The 22,515-nt window shown below is 38.8% G+C and overlaps 1 protein-coding gene across 2 annotated transcripts in view; it reads right to left on the bottom strand.

Annotated features, from left to right (window-relative positions):
* The window catches only part of TERF1 (telomeric repeat binding factor 1), a 39,406-nt gene extending 19,971 nt beyond the window's left edge, over positions 1-19,435 (bottom strand). Inside the window, exons 1-7 of one of the 2 annotated variants that reach the window (XM_035011340.1) lie at positions 19,113-19,435; positions 12,130-12,225; positions 8,453-8,574; positions 6,918-7,004; positions 3,538-3,687; positions 2,552-2,646; positions 966-1,022 (exon numbers count right to left, since the gene is read on the bottom strand). In XM_035011340.1, the coding sequence (XP_034867231.1) occupies positions 966-1,022; positions 2,552-2,646; positions 3,538-3,687; positions 6,918-7,004; positions 8,453-8,574; positions 12,130-12,225; positions 19,113-19,419 (914 nt within the window). In that variant the 5' untranslated portion in view covers positions 19,420-19,435. The remainder of the gene's footprint in view (positions 1-965; positions 1,023-2,551; positions 2,647-3,537; positions 3,688-6,917; positions 7,005-8,452; positions 8,575-12,129; positions 12,226-19,112) is intronic. The other variant, XM_035011341.1, reaches the window with a different exon arrangement.
* Positions 19,436-22,515: the final 3,080 nt, after the last annotated feature.

Below are 22,515 nucleotides of genomic sequence, written 5' to 3'. Positions count from 1 at the left end.
ATCCGTTCCCTCCCTCCCTCCCAAAACCTATTGTGCTCTCTGGAATGCCATTCTCAACCCCTTTACCAGTTCCCCTACATCTTCGCTTTGTCTAAAATCTCCCTTAGGGAGAATATTTCTTTGTGGCCTGCTCAAGTAGACAGGCTTAATCTTCTACCTTCTACAAACCCAGGGTCCCAGAGGTGGGTCTCTATACTTTCCATTTCCTAACAAATGCCACTTTCAGGATACTGCTTCCATAAGAAGCATTAGCCCTTGAGGATTCATCCTACTGATGTATATCACCAACTACCATACTTTGCCTTGCAAGCACTTCCCATCATTCACAGATCTTTCTCTACCCCAAGTGATGATTTTATCATGTTATTTCTGTGTTCTCATGGATAACCCATATACAATCCTGACCTCTCAATTCCTCATTTCCAATGACCTCCTCCCCCACACTAAATCAAAACCTCCCATTATGGTCCCTATTCAGCATCCTAACTGCTCTAACTCTGAAATCATTCATGCAGACTTTCTGCTCTCTGAACATGTTATATTGTCTGTCACAAAATTTCCAGTAGATTAAACACAGTTTTTCAAGTAATTTCATAAAATTAGAATTTGGGATGTTCACCAGAACTATAACTGCCCCCCACCCCCCCGGCAACATATCCTTATTTCTAGGACAGAATAAGAGTTTATTAAACATCTGCTTTAAGTTCAAGCACTCCCTATACGAGTATGCCAATAATGGCCTTGTGGGAACAATGTGTAACAGCCCAGGATCCCAGAGGCAGGTCTCTATAGTTTGGAATTTCAAGACACGTCAAGGTCTTGAATACCTGTTGAGATAAGCAGGCACCTATGATATTCTCAAAAATCACACCATTTATATGACAGTTATAAAATATCTAGATCTGCATGAAGTGCTTCAATCAAAGATTTTAAAGATAGAGAAGAAAAATGTCCATTTACTTCACCTCGATAAGGATACTGTACCCCCTGAGAATTCAGTTGCAGACCGTTTGTCACTAATACTTTAAAAAAAGAAAAAATATGTTAAGAATGTAAACAAAAGAAACTTCACAAGGTTAGTACTTACTACATAATCAAGTCATATTGCAATTTATACAAAATATCTTTGGAAAGAAACTCTGTAACATTAGGACATACAGAGTCTCCATTACAACATAGATAATTTTTGCACAGATGTACCTACCAGATATTGAATCAAGCTTTCACAAACATAAGTTAAGCAGAGTTAATGTTGTAATCAAGTATTCACGTCACTCTTTCAAAAACTCTCCATGGATCTTTATTTCTATGGATTCAAGTTTAATTTCTTGCCCTCCCTACCAGTCTCCAACTGAACTTTTTAACAAATCCCCCCCAACTTTGCTGAAGTTAAACTTAGCTTCCAAAAACACAGTATAACCATTTACGCCTTTGTGCCTTCACTGGAACTATTCTTCTATCCTAAAATGACATTTCCTCTTCCATCCAACTGAAAAAATCGTAACTATCCTTCAAGGGCCTGCACAATGCCCAACCCTCCTTGAAGCTTCCATCTCAGCTTCTTCAGCATTTAAGTCTATACATTTTTAACAACAAATTATATAACGTTTGCTGCTGTACCTGTTTCCTGTCTATAATTATTGCCGCAAAATAGTTTATAAGCTCTAGCAGAGCAGTTTTTATTTCATCTACCACTGATAACATGAAGGTTTCATCTTTCCTATTATTTGTCTGATTTCACAATCATACTTCTATCCTTGTTCACTTGTGTCCTGCTGATTTTTGTCCTGAAACTGGTGAATCTGATGCTTTACTTGTCCTGATTCTATTTGCCTCCAGGATGGTCTTGATATTTGCTTAGTTCTTGACCTTCATTTTTTCTCTAGTTTTAGTTTTATTCCCTGTGTCTAGTGCATTGCAAATTCTAATGTATGCCTGGTAATGAACTAAGTACCAAGCACACAGCTAATTAAGAACCTTTAAAGGATTCTCAGTCTAGTGAGAAATACGAAAGGTAAACAGGTATGTTACCATCCAAGATAAGTCCTTTTAAGAGATGTGACTCAGTGCTGTGGGAGCACAGAAGTGACAACTGATCAGAGAGCTCAATAAAACATAGGTGATCTTTGAGCTAGACCCTGAATGGCTAGTAAGGGCCTGCCTTGGAGACAACAGAAAGAAGGGAATTCAAAATTGAAGCAAGAGACAGGCATGAAAGACCTCGTAATATTTGAGGATCAGGATGAAGTTCTGTGTTGCTAGAAAGTACCATTATGTGGGCAGGGAGAGGTTAATGCTTAGGGATAAGGTTGTATATGGAAAAAAAAAAAAAAAAAAAGAACAGAAAGGGGCTATGTACGGCTTTGTAAGCCAAGCCAATAAACTCTAACTCCTCTAGTAGGAAGTAATTGTACAGTACTCCAAATATCCAAATGTTAATAATCAGTAAAACATACCCTCTATAATAATTTTGTTAAAAATGGTTCACTAGCAACACTTTCACATAAAGATGTATCCATGAGACAAAAAATATATTAATGAATTTACAAACCTTTTTCCTATATCCAAATTAGCTTCGGTTTCCATTTCAATAGGTTTATCTTGAGTTGTTCTTGCCCTTTTACTTTCCACTACTTTTGCTGCTGCCTTAAAACACAGGGTTGTAGAAGAGAAAGGAATCCATTAAGCCATTTTGAACAAATAGCATTAAAATTAAGCCTTCTAATTCTTTGATAGTCGTAACCAATATATCTGTTCACAGGTCAATAAAGGGACTGTGCTGTGTTTTCTCCAGTAACTATGATATCAACAGCAGCTGCTTTAGTTACCTGCTTGGTTTATAAGCCTTATGGAGAAGATCTTTCCTTGTACATGTATTTGATACATACAGTGTTTACTAGGCAATTTTTAGATAAAAGGTTATTTAAAAAGAAAAATCAATAAAAATTCCAGATAGGGGCACCTGGGTGGCTCAGTCTGTTAAGCACCTGCCTCTTGATTTCAGCTCTGGTCATGATCTCAGGGTTGTGGGATCAAGCCCTGCATTAGGCTCCAAGGTCAGCACAGAGTCTGGGATTCTCGCTCTCCCCTGCCTCTCTAAACAAACAAACTCTTTAAAAAATTAAGTAAAAAAATTAAAAAAATAAAAATTCCAGGTATTTATACTCCCTTAAATTAATCAGTGCTCCACTATAAGTTAAAATTTTCTGAGGCCAAGACTGGGGCATAAAATGTTATTAAAAAAAAAAAAATCTTTTTAAAGGCCCTTCTTTAGTCCAATTTTATTTTCCAAAAACATGCTAAAAATTTCTTTGATCTGTTCTCCCAACTTTTTATTTTGAAAAATTTCCCCAACTCTTATTTCAAAAAAGTTTAAAAATGCTGCAAAAATCACCAATAAACCCTGTAGATTTACTAATTTTAACATTTTGCCCTTCTACAAAATCACTTTTTTAAGGATTTCTATTTCAAGTATTCTCCTCTATTATAACAATTTCTAATTACTCTATTGTTAGAGTCTCTCTGAAATATACATACCTTCATAAGAAAGGCTGATGATTTTTCATTTATCACAAAATTCACATAACTCTTAATTTTCTCCATCATGTTGTTGTAGCTGAAGTGTTGAAAAATTGAGTGGAATGTATCTCTCTGAGAGATTACCATAAGCAATTTCCTTTTTAAAGGCTAAAGACAACAGGAAAAATGAATTAACACATAAATCACAAGTAAGATTATAGAAATTTTGTCTTATTTAAAAAAAATCACATTATAAACTCAGAAACACGAGACTTTTAAAAATTCTCATTTTAAATGGCCCACGAATGTATTTTTTTCTTACTTAAACTACTTTGTATTTCACACACATACAAAAGGATAAAAAAAATAAATTATGAACCTGAATGTCCATTGCCAAGAAATAAAACATCATCGATTACACCTCCAGCTTCTCCTCTCCTCAAGGTAGCCATTATCCTGAATTTAGAATTTACCGTATCTACGCATTCCTTTACATACTTGCACTAAGTATGAATGTACCCATAAATATGCGGTACTATTTAGCATATGCGTATTTTTCTGAAACTTGTTATATTTGCTCAACTCTGTGACATTTATCCCTGTTGATCTGATTTTTTTTTTAAGATTTTATTTATTTATTTGTCAGAGAGAGAGCACAAGCAGGGGGAGAGGCAGGCAGAGGGAGAAGCAGTCTCCCCGCTGAGCGGGGAGCCCAATGCGGGGCTTGATCCCAGGACCCTGAGATCATGACCTGAACTGAAGGCAGATGCTTAAACAACTGAGCCACCCAGACGTCCCCATGATTTGATTTTTATAGAACTAGTTACTTTCACTATCATACAATATTCCACTGATCAAAAATACCATTTGTTCATCTATTCTTCCAGTCTTTTGAAAGCTTTTAGAGGCTATTTTCTATTATTGCAATACTGTTAAACATTTTTCTACAGGTCTTCTTGTACACAGTACAAGCTTCTCGTGGACATTAGTTCTTTCAAGACTGGTTGCACAATAAAAGCTATAGAACCTTCAAAAAATTCTACTTCTCAGGCTGTATTCCAGACCAACTGTCTTAGTGGGGCCTGTTTGTTTTTTTTAAATAAAACTTCATGGCTTTTAGGGACCCCTGGGTGGCTCAGTCAGTTGAGTGGCCAACTCTTGATTTTGGCTCAGGTCATGATCTCAGGGGCCTGGGATTGAGCCCCAAGTTGGGCTCTGTGCTCAGTGGGGAGTCTGCTTGAGAGTGTCCCTCTCCCTTTGTCTCCCCACCCCACTTGGGCACGCTCTCTCTAAAAGAAATAAATAAATCTTAAAAAAAAAAAAAAAAAAAAAAAAAAGCCTTCATGGCTTTTAAAATGTGCAGTAGGGGCGCCTGGGTGGCTCAGATGGTTAAGCATCTGCCTTCGGCTCAGGTCATGATCCCAGGGTCCTGGGCTCAAGCCCCATGTCTGGCTCCTGGCTCAGCGGGGAGCCTGCTTCTCCCTCACCCTCTGCCTCTCCCCTGCTCATGCTCACTCTCTCTCTCTCTCTGTATCTCTCTGTCTCAAATGAATAAATAAAAAAAAAATCTTAAAAAAAAAAAGTGCAGTAAAAATAAAAACAGTTACTCTAGGGTATTTATCTAGAAGTAGAATTGCTGGAATGCATACTTACAGATTTTGCTAAAATGCTCTCCAAAGTTTAAGCACTAATTTACAGCACTAAGAAGGTATGGCAGTCTTACCATTTCCCCACTCTTCAAACGAACTGTTAGTATTCTAAGATATTTTAATCATTGCCAGTCTGAGGTACAGGAAATACTATTTCAATATATTACTTGGGATTGCCCTGATTACTCATGCTAGTGAGGTTAAGCATTTCCTCTTATGCTTACTGGCTGTAAGCTTTCTTCTGTGAAGTATAGAGTGGGCTTTTCCAATAACCTCACAGTGCTAAGGCAAAAAAGTAGGGGCAGGGAACCCAATAAACAGATCAGGCTTTCATCTGAAATCTCTGGAGGGTTATACCCTAGGAACAGCGGCAAATTAGAGATAGACTGAGCCTTAATAAAACTTCAACCTACTCTTGACTCAGCTCAGTCCCTCAAGAGATTAAGGTAATCACCCCCCAACTGTATTGAAGCATGCTCAAAGGTGCTCAACTTCACTAGTCAAAGAAAGAGAAACCAAAACCCAATGTGATACTCCTACCTATTTGCCAGAATGACTAAAAGGAAAACTACAGAGAAGGTCTGTGAAGCAAGCGGAACTCTTCCACACTGCTGAAGGAACGGATGTAACATAACCACTCTGGAAACCTGTTTGGCAGTATCTACTAAATCCGAGTATGTGCATATCCTACAACTCATCAATTCTATTCCTAAGTATATATCCAACAGAAACACATATATTTGTTCTACAAAAGATATGTAAAAGAATGTAACAGCCCAAAACTGGAAATAATCCAAATGTTTCTCAACAGCAGAATGGATAAGTTGCATATTCCAACAATGGAACAATGAGAATAAATGAACTATTGTTACAAGCAACACCATGGATCAATCTTACTTAAACTTGCTATGTGATTACATAAAGTTTGGAAACAAGTAAAACTAATCTTAGATGTTATAAGTCAGGACAGTGGTTATCCTTGAAAAGATGGGAAGGACAGTGACAGGAGGGTGCTGGCAATGTTCTCTTGATCTAGGGGGTCATCACAAAGCGTGTTTCTTGTGAAAACGCATCTCTTTATACACTTATAGTACATGTATGCTATTAAAGGTATGCTACTGTTCAATAAAAAGTTCGCTAAAAATGTATAAAACTATTTTTTATTTCTTTAATAAGCTTAATTTATTCCAACACTTTTTTACTATTTAAAAACTAAGTTCAATTGACCTTAACATTACACATAAACACAAAAACTACTAATGATCATGTAAGAACCCTCAAGAAAAATAAGCTAATTATAATGCTTTTTTCTGGGGGTGCCTGGGTGGCTCAGTCAGTTAAGTGACTACCTTCAGCTCAGGTCATGATTCCAGGGTCCACTGGGCTCCCTGCTCAGAGGAGAGCCTGCTTCTCCCCCTCCCCCCACCCATGCACGTGCTCTCTTTCTCTGTCTCAAATAAATAGAGTGTAAAATATCCCATCAATACTTTTTTATGTTGATTAAATGTTAAAAATGATGTTTTTGGATATATTGGGCTAAATGAAATATTAAAATCCATTTCACTAGTTCCTTTTAACTTTTTTAATGTGGCTGCTAAAACACATGTGACTTGCAATTACATTTCTATTGGACAGCACTGTTCTATACTGTTTAAAAGATAAAGCATCCCTTTCTTCCTCCAGTGCTCTTTCATTTACCTCACTCCATATAAGCAGTTCTAAAATTCTGATTCTAATATAAACAACTACCTCATAAGAATTCGGGTCATCAAATATTCTTTCAAAGACTTCTTCCGCTTCTTTAAAATTGCCATTTTCCATACAAACAGCTATAGCCTAAAAGACAGGATGACAAATACAAACCTTAGATTGCTTTTTAAAAATGTATAATTGTTGTTTAATATTGAAATAAGTCCTGGTTAAGTCTCAACTACTTCACTTAAAAATCTTGATACATGACATAAAATATCTTTTCAAAGATGAAATAACTGTGGTTTGAAAAAGATGTAAAAATTTTTCATTGGCCCCTTTGCATATTTACTGATAAATGCCCAAAAATTCTAGCTCTTTCAAATTTAGGCCAATTAAAAGCAGACATTAATAAATAAATTAGGAGCTACATTATGTATATTTAGGACCCACCTAAATATTACTTTGAGCAAAAGGGAAATGAGAGAGGAGGTAGATGGCGTTCATGACAATTAGGATATATAAAATTAGCTAGCAGGATCCCTGGAAAATCTCTAACAGAAACCTAGGAAGCCAGATGCTTCTGAATGATCGATTGATAAACTGGTCTTTCTAATACAGTATGTAGTAAAATAGGGAACCATCGTTACCATCTGGGTAGCTTTGGCAAGCAATTTAACCTCATGTGCCTCTTGTTTCTTTGTATGGAAAATGGTGGAGATAATAGTACCTATTCGTAGGGCTGCCGTAAGGATTGGAGTTCTACATGAAAAGTGCTTAGAACAGTACCTGACAAAGAGTAAGCAATGTATTGCATATTTGCTATGTATTTATGGCAACCCACTCAACTTTATACTAGTATATTAATGATGGCCTCCTTCTCTAGAACCCCCCAAAACTGAGATAACATAACAAATTTCTTTGTCCCAGGCTGAAATTCTTAAAAGTAGCAGTCATATTTCTGCCATTCTCTTCTGGTCTTAATTCTACTTGGCAGTCATCATACTAACAATAATTAATTTTGGGGAAGGTGAGATATCATCTCGATTTTCTCTCCTACCCAACCATAAAATAATTTTCTAAAAATGAGGACAAATTTATTTAACTAGAACAATCCTTAGTATTTGCTTTGCTTGTTAGCAAAACATACTTTCCCTGCTACTGTATCTTTGAATAACTTTTTTAGCTTTTCACTCTTTAATAAGGTGACTCCTAAAATTCCCTCTACATAGTTAAAATTTTACATTCTCTTATTTACAAAAATCCATTGATTTCTTTTTAAATATTCTTATTTTTTTCATATTTATCATCTTGAATAGAAATTGGGAGAGCACAAATCACTGGTTTTTGAAAGCTGCTTTATGATCTTTAAATCAATGTTATGTATTTTCTCAAATGGGGGCAATATATACTTACGTAGCAAACAGTAAGTCCCCGTTCTCAGAGCTTGCGTGAAGACTATAAACCAAAGGTCAAATTTCTGAAGAGAATGATTATATTAAATTTTACTTTGGGTTTACTGCTCAACTTCTATTAAGTGGTTCTTAATTTCTTTAGATGTTATATGCAAAATAATAATAATGTAATACACATACCTGAATTTTAATTAAATTCTGTATCTCTTCATGAAGTTTGTCATGTTCTTTTTCAATGGAAGCCCAAATTGTCAGAGCTGATTCCAAGGGTGTAATTCGTTCATCAGTTTCAAACTGTGCATCTTTTAAAATCAGGACAAAAATAACTTAGGAAGTGAAGTAGAACCTTACACTTTGTCAATTTTTTATGATTTCATTTCTTTAAATATTTACTGAGTATGTACTATGTGCCAGGTACTATTCCAGTCCGTATACAAAAGTTTAGGCAAGTGATTTGATTTTTCAAGTTAATTTCCTTTTTTTTTCCTTTGAAAAACTAGAAGGAGCATGTAATTTAAATGTTAGCAGTTTCAACAATTTCTACTTTGTAGAAACAATTTCCTGTTTTCTCCTAATTGTTTCTCCAACATTTTAAACATAAAAATATCTTAATTCATATACAAAAAAAGTCTCTTTATATCCCAGGCCCTGTGCCAGATACTTAGGATCAGACCAGGAAGAAGAAACAGTTCCTGCCCTTATGAAATTTGCACGCTAGCTAAGAAGAAAGACAAACCAATGTGACTGGTACTTTACTAGAATTATGTATTATGCTGGTGATTGTCAACCGTACCTATATCTCAAAATCATCTGAGGAGCTTTTAAAAAAACTCAGATGCCTAGACCCATCCTCTAGAGACTGGTTTAGTTAGTACAGGGTACAGCCCATGCATCTGTATTTTCTAAGAAGATTAGTTCTATTAAAGGATACTAACAAAGAATCTTTTATGAAAGAGAAACCATCCAAATTAGGACATTGAGGATAAACAGGAGATAACTAAGTGAAGAGGATAAGGATGGGAAGGAGAACATTTCAGGAAGGCAGCAGCAGAACATAAGACAGAGGACAAAAGATATTCACACTCATAGTCAACACATATTAAGGTCCTACTATGTGTTAGGCACTATGCTAAGTGTTTAACATGCAGTAGCTCCTTTATCCAAACAGTTTCTTTAAAAGGGTATATAACATTATCAACCTTGTCTTATAAAGTAGGACCTGAGACTTAGAGAGGTCACACAGCTAGCAAGTAGAAGAAGCAGACACCAGAACCCTTAAAAACCACTTACTGTGTCTCAGAAAAAAGGTGTGTTTTCAGGAATAACAAGATGCCTGGTAAGGCTAGAGTATGTGCTGGAAAACATTAAATATGAAAATGCAAAGGCAGATTGCCTAATCCTTCTTCATTTCACATTTGTTTTTCTTTTAAAAAACTCACTTCAATATTTGTATTTCCTATTAAGTCTTTCTTGACTGATATTATCTAACCCATCTCATTAATCTGCTGCCTTCTTATAAATGTGAGATGTAGAAAAAAATGTACTTATAGAAAAAAGTGTTAGATCTTAACTTCAAAAATTTTAGAGTAGCCTTTTACTTTCAGGTAGAATGCAGGATATTGCAGTAGGCCAATGCTCCCATTACGACCAGAAAAAAGTGGAATAAGTTGCAAAATTATATTGCTAAAGACATGGGATAGTAGTGGAAGCAAAAAGAACTAGATGAACTACATTTCCAGGGGTTAGCGGATGATTTGCAGCTTTTCTTTCCTGGCCTCATTTGCTTATAAGGATGAGGATTCAGTGTATTCCAGGCAGGGAGATTTTACTGGGGTAAGAGAAATGAGGAAAAGCTCCTGGTGGTTTCCTTGGGACTAGTTGGTGGACTGGAAACTAGAGGAACTGAAACACATGGTTGGTTTTCCCCTCAGGACACTTGCTGAGTTCTGGGGCGCTGTAGAAAGCTGGAGTAGAAAGGAAGGGAAGTCTCCCAGAGTTGTACAGATCTTAAAAAATAAAATCCCATGAGATGAGGGTGGCTGTCATAAACAAACATTTCCCCTCCAAGACATTTACCGTATTTTAAAGCTATTTGCGGCAGGAAACTAAAGCTAATGTGGTAGCCACTGGCCATATATAATTAATGAGCCGTTAAAATATGGCTAGTTCCAAATTGAGATGTACTTTAAGTTTAAAATATACCCCAGATTTCAAAGACTTACTGCAAAAAAAGGGGTAAAATATCTCATTAACATGTTTTATATTGATTATATGTTGACATATATTTTAGAAATATTGGGATAAATAAGATACTGCTAAATTTAATTCCACCTATTTCTTTTCAATTACATATGTAGCTCATCTTATATTTCTAGTAGGCAGTGCTGCTGCTGAGCAACCACTTAAAAAAAAGGCAAAGAGTTATGTATAGCTAAAAAACCAACATATAAATTGAAATAAAATTTTGCTATTTTCACTTGAGTCCATTATGGTGAAATACATTGATTCTTGATAATTGACATGGGCCTATTCTAAGATATACCTACAAGGGGATCCTGGTGAATTTCAATATTAATGGGGTTACACACAAAATCTGCATTTCTTTTCAGAAAGAAAGGGTTGTCAGGGGAGAAAGTAAGATCCACTGAACAATTGCTAACATGTGAAACACAGTTGGGCATTTTATGTTGTCATATTTAATTTAGAAAACAAGTGTTAACAACCATGCTAACTTATTGTCTACATGGTCAGGAATTCTCCAATTACGTCCACATCAAGATGGTTTTCTTCTTTAGCTACAGGCCCAGACTACCTATAGTTCTGTCTCCCCTACATTTACTCTGCTTCTAGTCCTATTCACATATGGTCATGGCACCAACTCCAGACCTGGCCTCACCCCCAACAAGAAGCATGCTATGTGAGCCAGAGCTAGGTAGGGAGGGCCATGAGAATGGTACAAACACACTGGGATTTTATGTAACACAATAGGATTGTAAGTAAGTGGTTTCATTTTAAGTACCGCCTACCACTTGGCACTGTTGGGAAAGCATTTTGTATACTGTAAAAACCAACATAAATATGTAATTATTCGGGCTCCCTGCTCGGCAAGGAGCCTGCTTCTCCCTCTAACCCTCCCCCCTCTCATGTACTCTCTCATTCTTGCTCTCTCAAATAAATAAAATAAATAAAAAAATCTAAAAAAAAAAAAATATGTAATTATTTGCATCAAAAGATCCTTTAAATGACCATGTTGTAAATATCAGCCATTACTCATAAACTGAAGCAGGCTTACCCATTACAACCTAAAATAACCTGTGGAGATAAAAGAGAGAGCTATTATAGCAAAAATCATATTCGCCTATCTAAAGAAGTGCTGAAATCCAGTTCAAATAAGAGGTGTCAATTATCAGAGTTGCTACTAAAATCAGTGTGTATAATAGTAAGAGTCACCACAAAGTTACCGTACAGTCAAATCTGACGTAAACGCTCCAAAAGACAGTCCTTGAAGTGTGACTCCCCAAGAGCAGTGTCAGAATCACCTGGGAACTTATTAGGAATATAAACTTCAGGGCCCCTCTTATCCAACCTATTGCATCAGGAATTCATGGTGGAGAATTTTTTTTTTTTTTAAACAAGTTCTCTAATAATTCTGAAGCAAGCTAAGTTTGACAACCAGTGCTCTAAGAAGAGTGGAACTATATTTCTTTTAGTTGCTTTAGATATGCTTGTGTAGATGAACGTACCAAACACATAGTGCCAACTCTCAAAAATAACAGATCTCATCTGTTTCTTCTAATTGTTTTACCTTTAGACATAGATTAAAATATTTCCAACATAAGATAAAAACACATACTTACCGAGAGATTTTCCTGCTGCAATTCTTGTCAAAAACTGACATATGTATATAGTTCTCAATTGATAAGCTGTTAGACTGGACATTCCATGGATAATAGCTGAAAAAGAAAAACATTAAAACATTTTTTTTAAAAAAGCCAAACTTGACCCAGCAGTGCCTCTGTGTGGTTGGTTGAGTAATTAGGTTACAAACATGCAAAAATGATCACAAACTGAGAGCTGTATGCTTTTGTTTATAGGCATTTTTTTTTTTTAAAGATTTTATTTATTTATTTGACAGAGAGACACAGCGAGAGAGAGAACACAGCAGGGGGAGTGGGAGAGGGAGAAGCAGGCTTCCCGCGGAGCAGGGAGCCCGATGCGGGGCTCGATCCCAGGACCCTGAGATCACGACCTGAGCCGAAGGCAGACACTTAACGACTGAGCCACCCAGGCGCCCCTGTAGCATTTTTTTAAATGAGAAAAAACAGCAAAGAACACTTTTCTTACAAAGTAAAACAGATTTCCACATGCAGAATAATAAATATTTAATAGTACTTCCACAGGTAGCACTCCATACTAACAAAAAGGGAGATTTAGATTCAAACTGTAAAATGTGTCAAATCATTAGCTGGAAGCTTTATACCTTATACTCCTAATATTGTAGGAAATATTTTATATTATTTTGGTCAAGGTTTCAGTTAAGTGAGTCTGTTAAGTTCACAAAAACTTAAAAAAAATATATTTATTGGGGCAAGATGGCCGCAACAGGGATGGCCCAGGTGGTGACGGGGTGCTAGACCCTAGGCCCCGAGCCTTTCCCAAGGGCTGTGCGGGTCCAAAGAAGTGAGCTCACAGCCCAATCCAACAAACGTGTGTTGGCCTTTCTCGCCATGGCGATGTTGCAATAAAGCCTCTGCCCCAACAGGCAACTCCAGCATTCTGCAGCACTGACCTGGAAGCCCCGACCTGCAGTATAAGCGCCAGAGGGAGGCAGGAGGCCAGTCAAGCTGGTCCTGCTGTCCCGACAGATGCATGCGACACTGAGCACCCCAGGCCTATGGGCCCAGGGAGGCATGGCCTCCCTCAGGGCAGCCACCTCTGCTGGTTGCACTGCGCTTTCACCTTAACACTCTGCTATAATGCTCTGCTAAGCAGAGGCTCCTGGGAAAGCGGAGAAGTGAGCACGTCAGACCTTCCATGCTGGCTGGTGGAAGAGTCTGTGGTGGCAGAAGAAGGCACTCCATGTTCTAATTCCCAGGCTAAAACCACCTCGAGTGTGGTTTCTCAGGGCATGTGGAAAAAAATCATATTCAGTTCATCTAAGAGGAATGTTCAAAAGCTGCCACTCAGCTCTAATGTAAAAACACTTATTCTGGAAATTCAAAGGGGCTGTGGTGGGTGTGGCCTTGGTTTTCGCTTTGTTCATTGGTGACAGCTGGAAAGAAAAGCAAATCGAGTCCATCTAGCTACCTCTTACCCTTTGATAGAGGTCTTAAGGATTGTACCTGACACAGAGACAGTACAATGAATGGACTTATGCCCTTCATTCTTGGGAACTTGTGGTCACCCCCTTCTTGGTCTCCTGTCTAGATCATCAACCTAGCAAAATAAAGATAATAGTTCCCTTCCCTATTGTAATTTGGTTTGGGACAGGAAGTCATGGGGGCAGGCATGGAAAGGGGGTAGCAACTTTAGGCCCCAGTTTACCAACTACCTATCTTCCCCTTCTGCTATTGGTTTAAAACTTTCAGGATACAATTTCAGCAAAAAAAGTTTATTTCTCCATCAAAACCTCTGTTTCTCCACAACCCTAACTCCAAAGAAGAAAGAAAATTGCAGATGTATAAAAACAAACACATTTATTAATATTAATCTCCCAAATATTTGAGTGCCCACCCAGATGTTATGTTAGGCAGTGAGTATAATGGTGTGTAAACCATAATTCTGGACCTCAGTAAATTTATTACTATGTAAAAATGAAAGACAAATGATTAAGCAATTAAAGTAAAAACATGGAGAAAACTGAAAAAGACAAGTACGGAGTGCTGTGGGTGCAATATAACAAACCTTAGAGTGTGTTTTAGTATAGTTGGAGGGAGAAGATAGGAAAGCTTCTCTGAGGAAATAATGTTTAAAGTAAAACCTGAAGATGCCACTGTTATACTTCACCCAGGGCTTGGTTGGTGTATTTAAAGATTAAATCAACTAGCAGTCCTGCAGCTACTAAGGAGATAAAAGACAAATACATTTATTTGTATTTATTTCCTCAATTCAAAAATAGCATAATCTTATACTATACTAGAGATTATCTGGGCCAAATACAGCCACAATTTAATTAAACAGGATGCAGAGAGAGCACAAAATTTATATAAAATTTAAACAATTCATTCAATATTTATTAAACATCTACTGCTAGTCAATGTTAGGGGCTGATAAGACAGTCAGCCCCCTGGGGTGCCTGGGTGGCTCAGTCGTTAGGTGTCTGCCTTTGGCTCAGGTCATGATCCTAGGGTCCTGGGATCAAGCCCCGCATCGGGCTCCCTGCTCAGCGGGGAGCCTGTTTCTCCCTCTCCCACTCCCCCTGCTTGTGTTCCCTCTCTCGCTGTGTCTCTCTCTGTCAAATAAATAAATAAAATATTAAAAAAAAAAATAGGACAGTCAGCCCCTGCCCCTCAGGAAGGTTTTAGCTTGAGAAGACATAACCCAAAATTTATGCAAGTTATTAATTAAAATCTTAATGCCACAAAGGTTAAAAGTATGGTATAGAAGCAAAACAAAAGAATCTACTCTTTTCTAGAGAAGAAAGTCAGACCTCTATCTTCACTTCCCTCCGCCTTCAATTTAGTCCACTATGCAATAATGACGAATCTCTTATACACCCCTGCCCTTCTGTTCTTTGTACCTGCTAGACAAAAAACAAAACAAAAACAATGAAAACCTCGTTGAACCTTGCTATCTGCTTTTTCCTCACCTGTAACCAAACATTGCTGACAGAAAAACACATTAGGGAAATCTAATGACTAGCTACAATAGCAACCATATTTAAGCACTTGTAATACCAGGCACTAGTCTAAGCACTTTACACCAGTGATTTTCAACTAGAGGTCATTTTTGTCCCCTTGAGGACATCTGGCAGTGTCTGAAGACAATTCTGATTATGAGTGGAAGGGGGATGCTCCTAGCATCTAGTAGTTGAAGTCAGGGGGGCTGCTAAACATCCTACAATGTACAGAAGCCCCACCTTCGCCCTCCTCCACTCTCATGCATACACAGAACAAAGAATTATGTGGTGCAAAATGTCAACAGTGCTGGAGGTTGAGAAACCTTGCTTTATACCTATCAACAGCTCTGTGAGGTAGATACTATTACCACGATTTTACAGATGAGGAAATTGAGGTACCAAAAGGTAAGTAACTTGCGTCAGGTCTTATAGCTAGGAAGTAGCAGAGCCAGGAATCAAATTCAGACAATTTATTCTGGAGCCCATGCTCTTAATCACTATCTTACACTGCTTCCCATGGAAAGAGACAGGTTAGGAATAACAGTCCGTAAAAGGCATTATCTGAGTTAAGTGAGGTGTGAGAACAATTCTGAGTCAGAATGAAAGAACTAAGAATTTTCTAGAAAGCATCAAGAGTTGTGTATTTTTACAACATTGAAAAGTGTAATAAATGAAATCCTATAAAAGATAAAAGGGAGTCCTTTCAGTCAAAAATGGAAATACAGAGACAACACCATGTTCACAATTTATGTTACTGATTAGCAGTGCAACTTTAAAAATAGTTTACTTGCTCTGGGTTTCTGTGCCCTTAACCTTAAAATAATAGAGGTGGCCTAGATTATTCCTTGGGTCTTGATCTAGAACCTCGAAAGGAGTCTTTATTTTTTAGAACGGTTTTTAATTTACACAATTATTGTGAAGATGTAAGTCCTATATACCCTCCACCCAGTTTCCCCTATTAGTAACATCTTATATTAGTGTGAAATATATACATTAACAAGCCAATGTTAATACATTAACTAACGTCCATTCTTTATTTGGATTTCCTTAGTTTTTACTTAATGTCCTTTTTCTGCTGCAGATCCCACCCAGGACACATTACATTCAGTTACCAAATGTCTCTTTAGGCATCTCTGGCTATGAAAGTTTCTCAGACTTTCCTTGGTTTTGATGACCTTGGCAGTTTTGAGGCATTTTGTACTGCGACTTGTCTGATATTTTTCTTACAATTTGACTGAGTTAAGGGGTTTTGGGAGAAAGATCAAAGAAGTTCCATATTTGACACATCATATAAAGTGTACATACTACCAACTGTCACTGTTCCTGCTGACCTTGATTACCTAGGTGTGAAGTAGTGTTTGTTAAGTTTCTCTACTACAAAATTATCCTCCCGCCAATTCCATACTGTAGTCTTCAGAATAAAGTCACTATGCACAGCACACACTTAAGGAGAGGGGTGTTATACTTCACCTCCTTGAGGACATAGTAGCTACATAAATTACTTGAATTCGGGCGCCTGGGTGGCTCAGTTGGTTAAGCGACTGTCTTCAGCTCAGGTCATGATCCCGGAGTCCTGGGATCGAGTCCCGCATCAGGCTCCCGGCTCAGCGGGGAGCGTACTTCTCCCTCTGACCCTATCCCCTCTCATGCTGTTTCTCTCTCTCTCAAATAAATAAATAAATAAAATCTTAAAAAAAAAAATTACTTGAATTCTTCTGCATGAGACTTGTTTCTTCTCCCATTTATTTTTTCCATCATTTATTTACATCATTATGGGCTCATAGATAATTATTTGACCTTTGGGTTCTAATCCAAACTATTTCCTTGCTTGAGTTGCTCTGCCCATTGGGAGCTTTTGCAATTGGTTCCTGTCCCTTTGTACTGCCACCACTATGGATTTACTTTCTGGCACAAGATGCTCCAGGTTCATCTTGCACATTTCCTGTCCCAGTCCCAGAACCAGGCCATTTCTCCAAAGAGCTCTAGTTGTCTTTTTCAAGGAATGGTATTAGAAACCAAGACTCGAGTGCTAGGTTGCTATTTAGGTTTACATTGCTTCTGTGCCCTTTCTTTTTTTTTTTTTTTAAAGATTTTATTTATTTATTTATTTGAGAGAGCGAGCGAGAGCACATGGGGGGGGGGAGGGTCAGAAGGAGAAGCAGACTCCCCGCTGAGCAGGGAGCCCCATGCGGGACTCGATCCCGGGACTCCAGAATCATGACCTCAGCCGAAGGCAGTCGCTTAACCAACTGAGCCACCCAGGCGCCCGCTTCTGTACCCTTTCATCTAACAGAACGAGGAAATATATGAGTATATACTAACCCGTGTCTACATATGTATAGAAATACCCATATATACTTGTATATGTAACCACCGTTAAAAGAAAACCACTGGCCCAAACTCGGGCTTAACACCAAATCTAATTGCACTTTCAACCTCCCCCAGAAATATAGTCTTAACCTGTTGGTAAGGAATTTTGTGACTGGAGCCAGAGAACCTGCCGAATGGGTCCTCTCCATCCCCCAAAGGAAGAGGAGGTAATTTGCCTAAGACCCCCTTCCTCCTAAGGGAAAGTACCTAGCCTGGAACAATCCTTTTCTTTTGCTAATAACTTTCTTGCCCCGCCTTCCTTCCTTTAAAAATCTTCCATTCTGTACAACTCCAAGCTCCCCCCGCCACTTGCTGGTGGGATGCTGTCTGCCCAATTCATGAAATTGCTTATTAGATCTGCAATTAGATCTGCAAATTTACTTGGTTGAATTTTGTTTCTGAACACCATCTATACCTGTATTAAGGCAAACAGGAGGTCATACTGATGTTTCCAACTCAAATTCATTTTGAGGTAATTCTACGTAGATAGATAATTCTACCCTCTTCCCCAAAGTGGACTTTTTAAATAAATCACTATAATAAACTAATTTAGGATTTAGCTTTCTCATTAATGTTAATTAACCATGGCTCCAGTGTTATCTGATAGAGTTGGAAGAAGGGTTCTTGAATTGGAAGATAAGGCACAAGTGTGGAACATTCCTTTTAACCTACCAGTGTTTGAGGTTGCTTAATTAGTCCATTCCTCTATAAACTAAAATTACTTGCCTAAGGAATGGGATGACCATGAAGATGAAATGTGTCAATATAGTTTTCTGAAGTATTTAATTTTATATTAAATAGCAGAGCATCTTTCTGTCATCACTGAAAAAGCCAGGCTAGTCTTCTCTGAGTCTGTGTCTCTGTCGATCAGATACAGTCTGTGTTGGCTAGGGAGTACATTTCATTGACAGTTATTTTTATTCTGCAGCCTATACTGTGCAAGCAGGCCAAATGGGGTTCTAAAAGCTCACAAAAGCGTCTGGGTGGCTCAGTCGTTGGGCGTCTGCCTTCGGCTCAGGTCATGATCCCGGGGTCCTGGGATCGAGCCCCGCGTCGGGCTCCCTGCTCCGCGGGAAGCCTGCTTCTCCCTCTCCCACCCCTCCCTCTGCTTGTGTTCTCTTTTTCACTGTGTCCCTCTCTGTCAAATAAATAAATAAAATCTTTTAAAAAAATAAATAAAAGCTCACAAAATAACAGAAAACGCCGATGCTTGGGTCACTTGGAGGCCATTGTGACCGCTTCATAAATGCCATCACGGGAATGTTTCGAAAGAAACAATTACAAGCGCCAAAGAAGAAAAAGGACGTGGGACACTGGGCAATTTTATACGTTTTCACTCACTGAACCCTGTATCAATTCTAAAATGGGAGTCTTATTCTTTTTACCGAAGAGAAAAACAGAATCTGAGAAAAACTGAGAAGCTGGAAATAGGCGGATGCGGGATTCGAACCACCGTTCACCTCAGAGCCTCGGTCTCTCCCCGGTCGGCCGCCGCAGCAGCCCCGGTCCCTCGACCCCACTAGGCGCACCGCCGCAAACCGGGCCTCGACCGTCCGCCGCGGTTCTCGCCCCGCTGCGCGTCGTCGCCCCCGGCCCCAGCGCAGCCACCCGCCGGTCGCACCCGGCGCTCACCCTCGGCACTGTCGCGGGTCCGGTGGAAGTCCTCGGAGCGGCCGTCGCGGAAGGCCCGGCAAAGAGACAGGCAGAGGAAATCGAGCATCCAGCCGGCAGCTACCGCCTCGGCCTCGGCCACCGGGCCCGGGTCCTCTTCTTCCTCGGGGCCCCCCACCTGCACTTGCCACTCGAGCAGTTCCTGGCACTCAAATTGCTCCTGATCATCTCTCGGCATTTCTGCCATCCCCTCCTCTTCGGGCTCTGCGTCCTCCCCATCCGCACATCCCCGCGGGCTCGTAGCCTCTACGGCGGCAATTTCCGCCATGTTAAATTACTCGCGCGGGTCCGCCCCTCCAGGCGCCGAGCGACGATTGGCTTGCGCTGGAGGACCCTGGGCGGTGCCCCCAAGGGTCTCTTCCGCCGATGGGAAACCACCAATCACACTGCCAGGATGGGCGAGCGACTTGAGCCTTGCTTTTGATTGGCCGAGGCCTGCTCCCGCCTCTGAATAAATTCCCAGCCACGCTGGGGCCGGGCTTTGTAGGTAAACTGGACTACAGCTGGCTGAGCTACCAGAGAGGTTAGGAAGTAAGGGGCCTGCTTTATACTCCTGATAAAATGCAACATCGACGGGAATGGAAACACGGTTAGTTAAAATAGAAAAGCATTTTACCTGCAGTGTACTTCAAAGAGGTAGGTTATTAGAACTTGTCACGTTATTCAACGGTAACGCTATATACGCTAGTATTCACCTAAGACAGTACGCAATCACCAGCTAAAACCATTCCAGCGGACTTACATCCATGCCTCTCCAATCTGAGCGTGCATCACAATCAGCTCGGGGGCTTGTTTAAACATAATTGCTGGGCTCCACTCCCAGAGTTTCTGTTCTGTAGGTCTGGACTGAGATCCTTGAATTTGCAAGTCTAACAAGTTCCCAGATGATGCTAGGCTGCTTGTCTGGGGACCACATTTTGAGGATCACTGCTCTAGAAAGAGTATATTACTATGGAAATGAATTTAATTAGGGTTTTAAATAGATTATGGAGTTCAGCTTTTAAACAATAAGTGAATAGTTATTTTGAACTTTGAAACTTAGAGCATAAGAGGGAACAGGGGGCTCTGGTTATATTCTGTTTCTCTACGTGAGTGGTAGTTATTTTGAACATGATTTATGCACTTCTCAATATTCAATATGAATAAAAAGTCTACCTTAAAAGCCTTTTTCTTTATAACACATCCAACATTATCAAGGCTTTATGTGTTTTAATTTTACACATTTGTTATTGCCTTAAGGGCATAGTTTAAATGTTGAGTCATTTAAAGCACTATATTGTAGCCATTAAGGATGCCTAGGTTGGAATGTCCCCTGCCAGTTATCCACTAGCTGGGTGGTGATCTTGGATGAGTTGTATCTCAGTTTTCTCTTCTGTATATTGGGCATAATAATAATATCCCCATCATAGATTTTTTGGGAAGATTAAAGGACTTGACAAATGTAAAGAGTTTAAAAGGAAACCAGGTACATAATAAGTGCTTAATTAATATTAGCTGGAAAAGTGGGATATTTGGACTATCTGGAAGAGAGTGATGAGTCAGAAGGGATTGCACCTTAAGGCTTTAATGGTCCCATAGAAAGTGAGTCCTGTTTACAAACAGTACAGGGGAACAGGGTCTAAGGGAGTAAGGGTTAATGTACATTATGAGCATAGCAAACGAACCCCAGGTTTCCAAACTGAAACTTTTTTGTCATTCAAGGCTCTCACGTGGGGCCTGCTTTTTCCTCTTTCCTCCAAGGCTCCACTTCTTCCCATCCTGGAGTTAAGGGTTATTCTTAGGTATAGCACCAATTTATTCAAAGCCACAAAGTAAACATATTTTCCTAAGGCATCCATTTACTGAAAGGTTCAGGGAAATGAAATATTTTTTAATATTTAAAGCAATGCTATATAATGAAATGGGGTAAATAATTTCATTAGGATTTAATCATAATCATGAACAAAATTTTAGTTTAGGGGCTACTTCCAGCTACATATTGCACTCTCTGTCCTCTTCCCTTACTGGTATTTCACTGAAGAATATTTAAGAGGGACTGGCCTAATAGGATGAATCAAAAATTATTTTAAAATTTTATCCCACCAGAAAATCAATAATATAGAATTTTATTGTGTTGTGGGCCAGAAAATAGGCCCGGATGAGGAGGTCTCATAAAAGAAAAAAAATTATTAATTTTTTAAACCTGCCTATCAACTTGAATGGTAGATTTATTCTTCTGAAATAATAGTTTGACACTGCTATGATCAGAAAAATCAGCTGTGATCAGTGTAAAATAGCTACAATAAAACTTGTAATATATAAAGTCCCAATAACACTTAAGCTGTATGTATTTTAATTTAATGGTATGATAGATAAATCAAACACATGGCATTTCAGGAAATCTTATGTAATTAGTAAACATTCTGAGATGGGGAAAAATTTTTTTGGCAGAAAAGTTTATAAGGTATCATTTCCTTCATGACTGCTTTTCAGGAGATGGATCTAGTAGTTTGAGGTGAAGGACTGGGTGAGTCAAGAGAAAATCTTGAGTGTGATTTTGAAGTCCTCCCTTGGGTAAAATTAAGAGATTATATTTCTTGCAAACTTGAATTTGTGGATTGAGATCCATAACTGCTACACTTATCTTTAGTTAAAGGAGTGTTATGAGAGTAGAGATTTGATTTGTTTTGGGATGTTCCTAAGAGCACATCATGAACCAAAGACTGAAGTTTGGGGAATACAAATGTGACTTCATATCACATGTGCTTTCTAACCATTAGAGCATTTCCACAATGAAGTATTGCCAGTTAGTGATTTCTCACCACTAGAACCATTGGTGTAATGGCTGGCTGATCACTGGACAAAGATACTGTGGAAAGATTCTTCTGTGGACTGAATTGTATCACCCACCCCCAACCTCAAATTCATCTATTGAAACCCTAACCCTCAATGTTACTGTACTTGGAGATTGGGCCTATAAAGAGGTAAGTAAGGTTAAGTAAGGTCATAATGGTGAGGACCTGGTCCTGTAGGATTAGCATCCTTGTAAGAAGAGACACCAGAGAGCTCTCTACCCTCTTTCTCTCCCCAGCCATGGGAAGATGCAGTGAGAAGGTAGCTGTCTGCAAGCCAGGAAGAGAGTCCTCAACAGGAACCAAATCAGCCAGTACCTTGATCTTGACTTGCCAGCCTCCAGAACTGTGAGAAAATAAATGTATGTTGTTTAAGCTACCTAGTCTGTGATATTTTATATGGAGCCCAAGCTAACTAATATAGATTCCCATAAAGTCTAGATGGCATTCCCCAGGTTGTAGCAATTCCCAAGATTGTTTTTGCCTTGGACTGTTTTCTAAGGAACACCTTGAAATCCTTAAGTCTCTTAAAT

Source organism: Mirounga leonina, unplaced genomic scaffold (genome assembly GCF_011800145.1).
Source record: "Mirounga leonina isolate KUSES-001 unplaced genomic scaffold, KU_Mleo_1.0 Mir_165, whole genome shotgun sequence".
NCBI lineage: Eukaryota > Metazoa > Chordata > Mammalia > Carnivora > Phocidae > Mirounga > Mirounga leonina.
This window is presented reverse-complemented; position numbering and strand designations above follow the sequence as displayed.